Source organism: Nematolebias whitei, chromosome 2 (genome assembly GCF_014905685.2).
Source record: "Nematolebias whitei isolate Nwh7 chromosome 2, NemWhi1, whole genome shotgun sequence".
NCBI classification, from domain to species: Eukaryota; Metazoa; Chordata; class Actinopteri; order Cyprinodontiformes; family Rivulidae; genus Nematolebias; species Nematolebias whitei.
The window spans coordinates 59,614,077-59,620,516 of record NC_056499.1 but is presented as its reverse complement, the minus strand read 5'-3'; the positions used below and the strand labels follow the sequence as shown (position 1 = coordinate 59,620,516).

The window sequence follows — 6,440 nt, the reverse complement described above, 5'->3', positions numbered from 1 at the left end:
TTTGGCTAATTCCAGTCTCATGTTTTTATGATTTGGTGTCTTTGTGACTTTGGCTTCACTAGTGATTGATGGTGAAATCTGACACTAATGTAATATAGTACTTAAATTTTGTAAATTCTAATAAACATGTTACCTTGTTTTGTTTCTTTAAATGACAGAAACTCTCGAGTCTCAGAATGGGTCAGCCAAGATGTCCCCTTCAGAACTCCGGTAAGTTAAATTCTTATTCTTTTACTTCCTGTCCTGTCAGGTCACACTGTGTTTGCGCACAGTTCAAAATGTTGTGGTTTTACAGGTAAAAAGGCAGAAGGGTTCAAATGTTGAAATGACAGTGTTCATTTTGCCTATTCTTTCCAGGCAGTATTTTGAAACATGTATAACCCTGGTTCTGTATTTTAGTTGCTTCAGTCTTTAAGAGGGAAAGGGAAATAGAAAAGTAAAATAACTTAAAAAATGCTAGATGGGACTTGAATGTAGCTCAGTGACAGTCTAGGGATTCAAAAAGGTCTGAAAACAGCACCAAATATAGTTTATAATATATATATATATATATATATATATATATATATATATATGTATATGTATATATATGTATATATATATATATATATATATATATATACATATTCAGTGTAATGAACTTTTTATTCCCACAGCTGAACTCGATTTTAATAGCCCAGTCAACATCCAGTCTAATCACCTTAATCAGCTGTTCGTACCTTTTATGCCACAACACTCCAACTCCCCCAGAAATTCTGCCCCGCACTAACTCAGTGCTAAAGTCAGTGGTCGATTCACCTGCATCATAAAAGTCTTCATGCAGGGAGTTGAGTCTTTCCAAGTCCTGTTTAGATAAAAAAAAAAAAGTCTCTTGGATGCACAAAACATCACATTTTTCCAGAAGTTCATTCACCACAAGACGACGTGATTTATTTGCCTCTGTATGACCAACGCGCAACCCACGCACATTATTTGACACATTATTAATGCTCATTTATGCGGGGGCAGTTTTGTTTCATGCTAGGGCACAGCTGCTCTCCTGAAGCGTCAGGCGTAATCACAGATACAGGGTGCTGCAGCTCAGCCTCGCCCCCTGACCCGAGTGCAACGTTATCCCTGTTAGATGAATAATATAAAGTTCTAGCTTTATGGAGTGATTTTTTTGTATGTTAGCAGGCTATCTCTCCAGGATAAGTAAGATTCTCCAACGTTAGTAGAGCGCCAATTTTTCCAGCTTTCTAGATGTCTGTTTTAAAGTATGTAACTCAGAATTGAACCAAGGAGCTAATCTCCTCTGATTGATTACTTTCTTTTTCAGCGTAGCAGCTTTATCGAGTGAAATTTGCAAAGTAGTTGTAAAACAATCAACTAGATGATCTAAGTCACTGCTCTTTGTATTACTTTGCAAGACAGTTAAATGTTGTAGACCCATGGTGCTTTAATTTCCAGCCATATCATCTGACCATCTTGGATTTTAATGAAACTTTGCATATTTCTCAAATCTACAACACAGTATTTCAAATCTTAGGTCAACTGGACCAGTGGTTCCACAGATTTAGCCCCCCAAATCTTCAGATTTTCAGCCAAAATGACTGTGTCTGCCTAGCTTAAACCCCAAATATCTCAGGAAATATGTCCATTTTCACAAAATTGGTGTCATTGGAAAGGGAATTTGATGAGGATACCAAATCTGCCCTTACATTTCTGATTTGAGTATGTTGCCTTAACTAACCCTAACACTGTGCAGTTATATAAATGGAACCAAAAATCCTGTCAGAAAAAAAAGCTTGATTTCTGTGTTCTAACTTGAATAACTGCAAGCTAGTTACAGCAACAATATTTATTTCTGAGCATGTTAAAAATTCACAATTTTACTAGGGATGCACGATCCACATTTTTTTAACTTCCAATCCGATCCCGACACCTAAATCTAAAAATCGGCTGATACCGATCCAGTTCCGATATCATCATCATCATTGATTTTATATGAGGCTGTAATAATCTCCTCTCAAGTACAATTTGTACAAATACATGCATGCATGTCCAAAAAGGTAACTTGGGGTAAGTTTTATTAATGTTGGATAAGTTTAAAAGTTATAATTAAATTCTGCTAACACAAAACATGTTTCTTTTTATTCCTAGCTTTAAAGTGGATTTTAAAGTGATTAATTTAAGTGATTGTTTAAAGTTGTTTTATATTTTTTAAGTAAGGGGCAGATATAAGATTTTTCTTCTTTCTGCACTCTTTTCATTCAATGTTTTCTTTTTGATTAATTTGTTTTGTTTCTTTTAAGTGAATGAATAAATGAATTAAATAAAATAAAATGTTAAATGGCTTTAAACATCTGCTAAGTTCATGGCATAAACCATGTTCCTGTTTTTAGTATTTTACATCATTTTATAATGTAGCTGTTTTTATTTTGTTTATATATATATATATATATATATATATATATATATATATATATATACAGTGCCTTGTGAAAGTATTCGGCCCCCTTGAACTTTTCAACCTTTTGCCACATTTCAGGCTTCAAACATAAAGATATAAAATGTTTATTTTTTATGAGGCATCAACAACAAGTGGGACACAATCGTGAAGTGAAATGAAATTTATTGGATGTGTCAAACTTTTTTAACAAATAAAAAACTGAAAAGTGGGGCGTGCAATATTATTCGTCCCCCTTGCGTTAATACTTTGTAGCGCCGCCTTTTGCTGCAATTCCAGCTGCAAGTCTCTTGGGGTATGTCTCTATCAGTTTTGCACATGGAGAGACTGAAATTCTTGCCCATTCTTTCTTGTAAAACAGCTCGAGCTCAGTGAGGTTGGATGGAGAGCGTTTGTGAACAGCAGTCTTCAGCTCTTTCCACAGATTCTCAATTGGATTCAGGTCTGGACATTGACTTGGCCATTCCAACGCCTGGATATGTTTATTTGTGAACCATTCCATTGTAGATGTGGCTTTATGTTTTGGATCATTGTCTTGTTGAAGATAAATCTCCGTCCCAGTCTCAGGTCTCTTGCAGATTCAAACTGGTTTTCTTCCAGAATAGTCCTGTATTTGGCTCCATCCATCTTCCCATCAATTCTGACCATCTTCCCTGTCCCTGCTGACGAAAAGCAGGCCCAAACCATGATGCTGCCGCCCCCGTGTTTGACAGTGGGGATGGTGTGTTCAGGGTGATGAGCTGTGTTGCTTTTACGCCAAACATATCGTTTTGCATTGTGGCCAAACAGTTGGATTTTGGTTTCATGTGACCAGAGCACCTTCTTCCACATGTTTGGTGTGTCTCTCAGGTTCTTGTGTCAAACTTTAAACAACACTTTTTATGGATATCTTTGAGAAATGGCTTTCTTCTTGCCACTCTTCCATAAAGGCCAGATTTGTGCAGTGTACGACTGATTGTTGTCCTATGGACAGACTCTCCCACCTCAGCTGTAGATCTCTGCAGTTCATCCAGAGTGATCATGGGCCTCTTGGCTGCATCTCTGATCAGTCTTCTCCTTGTTCCAGATGAAAGTTTAGAGGGATGGCCGGGTCTTGGTAGATTTGCAGTGGTCTGATACTCCTTCCATTTCAATATGATTGCTTGCACAGTGCTCCTTGTGATGTTTAAAGCTTGGAAAATCTTTTTGTATCCAAATCCAGCTTTAAACTTCTCCACAACAGTATCTCCGACCTGCCTGGTGTGTTCCTTGGTCTTCATGATGCTCTCTGTGCTTTGAACAGAACCCTGAGACTATCACAGAGCAGGTGCATTTATACGGAGACTTGATTACACACAGGTGGATTCTATTGATCATCATCAGTCATTTGGGACAACATTGGATCATTCATAGATCCTCACTGAACTTCTGGAGTGAGTTTGCTGCACTGAAAGTAAAGGGGCCCAATAATATTGCACGCCCCACTTTTCAGTTTTTTATTTGTTAAAAAAGTTTGACACATCCAATAAATTTCATTCCACTTCACGATTGTGTCCCACTTGTTGTTGATTCTTCACAAAAAAAAATTTAATTTTATATCTTTATGTTTGAAGCCTGAAATGTGGCAAAAGGTTGAAAAGTTCAAGGGGGCCGAATACTTTCGCAAGGCACTGTGTATATAATTTTCTTGCAATTTTCAAATCATATGTTTTTTTTATGATTGTCTACTGTTGTACTGATAAATATCTCCTGGAGGGTAAACTTTATTTTGGATGCAAGTATCAAGCTGTGCAATCCTTCGTTTTCTACAACTGATAGTGGTTGGTCATTAATTATGATGAAGTTTAGCAACTTTGCGGTAAACATTCGAGCTCCGGGGCTTCAGCGATGTCTTCTTCTTGTTCAATCCGCAGCAAGCAGTCTGATCTCGGTCAGCTGCGCTCCGTCTGCCCCTCCTCCGACACGGACAGACTTAGCGGGACAGACTGAGTGGGTCAGACTGAGCATGGCTGACCAAAATCAGACCGCCTTCTCCGGACTGAATGAAAATAACGAACCCTGGAGCCCCGGAGCTCGAATGTCCAACGTAAAACTAACTTTACCATGGCTTAATGTGGTGCTATGGCTCTGCCGACATTGCACGTTGCTGTCTTGTTTTGTGGTGTTTTTTGTGTAAAATACTTCCACACAGCAAACCTGTTTCAATGAAAAGTTGGCTAACTTTTAGCCACAGTGCTGCTAACTCAGTCTTCACATTGTAGCTGGCTGTAAACTATTAAATGGATTTCCTGAATGCAAGGCAGGTCTTATTACTCTGGGTTCATGAGCTGCGCCTCCGTTCAGGAAATCCATTCCATAGTTTGAAGCCAACGTGCAGCACAACCACAGACATGCATCATGGATTGGAGATATCGGCAGGTTGGATTGGAAAATCCGATACGTAAATTATGCTGGTATCGGAGCCCGATACAGATACTGGATCGGATTGGCCCCATCCCTAAATTTTACCTTTACAGAGACTGTTGCATGTGACATTTTTGAGTGGGTTGTTAATAGGCTAAGACATCAGTGATCCACTTTGGTTTTGGCATTGCTTGGACTAGTCACTGGATCAGATGCAGTTAGAATGGTAAATGAACTGCACTTATATAGCGCCTTTCTATCTTATCAAGATACTCAAAGCACTTTACACTACAATCTGTCCCCTCATTTACCCATTCATACAGCACTCTAATATTTCTGTACAAAAAATAATCAGTGCTTTATTACATTCATACACCATTGAGACACACATCTGAGGCAATGAGAGGTTCATTGTCTTGCCCTGGGACACTTTGACATGTTGCTGCTGGTGGAATCGAACCCCCAACTCTTGTGTTGGAGAACGACTGCTCTAACCACTCAGCCACAGCTGCCCCAGAATTTAATAATTGAATTTATTTCTTAAAACTGAGGATAATGAAAAGCTGTTTACAATTAATTGTTCTAAACATTTACTCTTAGCCCCACTTATGTAGAATAATCTGAATTTTTAAGTTTTAAAACATAAGCAGTACAATTGTTTTTTCTGTATGCAGTTCAAGGTGCAACGACTGTGGTGATGGTGTTGGAGTCGGGCGAAGTCTTCATGGATCAGGTCGAGAATGAAAGTGTCGGGGACCCACTGGAGCCAAATGTCCCAATGGATCCACCCAAAACCTCCAACTGTTCAGTCAAAAATGCAGCAGCCAGAAGAAGTCATGTCCCCAGAAAGGAGAGGGTGTCCCACAACAGGGTTCTGGACCTGACGAGCAGCTGCCAGGGGGCAGAGAACAGGCCAGTGCTTCACCATTCCCTCAGCATGAAGGTGACATCGCAGTTCCTGCGAGGTTCTCAGAAACACGTGGCAGACAGGAAGATCCTGCAGCCTCCTTGGCGCAGTGGCTGTGCGGCCTCCTCCACCCCATCTCAGAGCTTGACCAGCTCCAGCCTTGGAAGGGGCAGATGGATGCGACGCAGCGAAAGCACCCTCTCCATTAACTACCCTTTGGTGACGAGAGCCGGCAGGGGGCTGATAAGACCCGCCACCTCCCTTCCCCACATAGCTAAAGGAGCAGCTGATTCGACACTCCCCACTCCCATCCGACCGTGTCTGCTTGTCTCCCTCAGACCTCTGAACTTGGACCAGGAAAAGCAGGCCTTCTTCCAGTCCAACTACAAGTATGAGCCACAGTTTGAGTACATGCAGCCCGAGCCGACGAGTGTTCTAGATAAGTACAGAGAAGGTTCTGGTCTCTTCCTGGAGCAGGTGGGTTTGAGTCCTAAGATGGACCAATTGAGAGTCTGGGTTGAATTTTCTAATCCAGAATTTGTTATTGTCTCAGAAACATAGCTGCACAGGTCTATTTCTTATTCTGATTTAAATTGCTGGGTTATAATCTGTACCGACGGGACAGGATGACCAAGGGTGGAGGGGTTGCTATTTATATAAAGGGTCATTTGGTGTGCTCTGTTGTTCTGGAAAAATCAATTC

At 40.2% G+C, this 6,440-nt stretch overlaps 1 protein-coding gene across 2 annotated transcripts in view; it reads left to right on the top strand.

Moving 5' to 3' along the window:
• Nucleotides 1-5,528: 5,528 nt before the first annotated feature.
• Nucleotides 5,529-6,440, top strand: part of LOC119425030 (uncharacterized protein KIAA0895-like) — a 368,058-nt gene continuing 367,146 nt past the window's right edge. The window contains exons 1-2 of one of the 2 annotated variants that reach the window (XM_037692563.1): nucleotides 5,529-5,702; nucleotides 5,739-6,215. In XM_037692563.1, coding sequence (XP_037548491.1) covers nucleotides 5,529-5,702; nucleotides 5,739-6,215 — 651 coding nt within the window. Of the gene's footprint in view, nucleotides 6,216-6,440 lie in introns of both variants that reach the window. The other variant, XM_037692556.1, reaches the window with a different exon arrangement.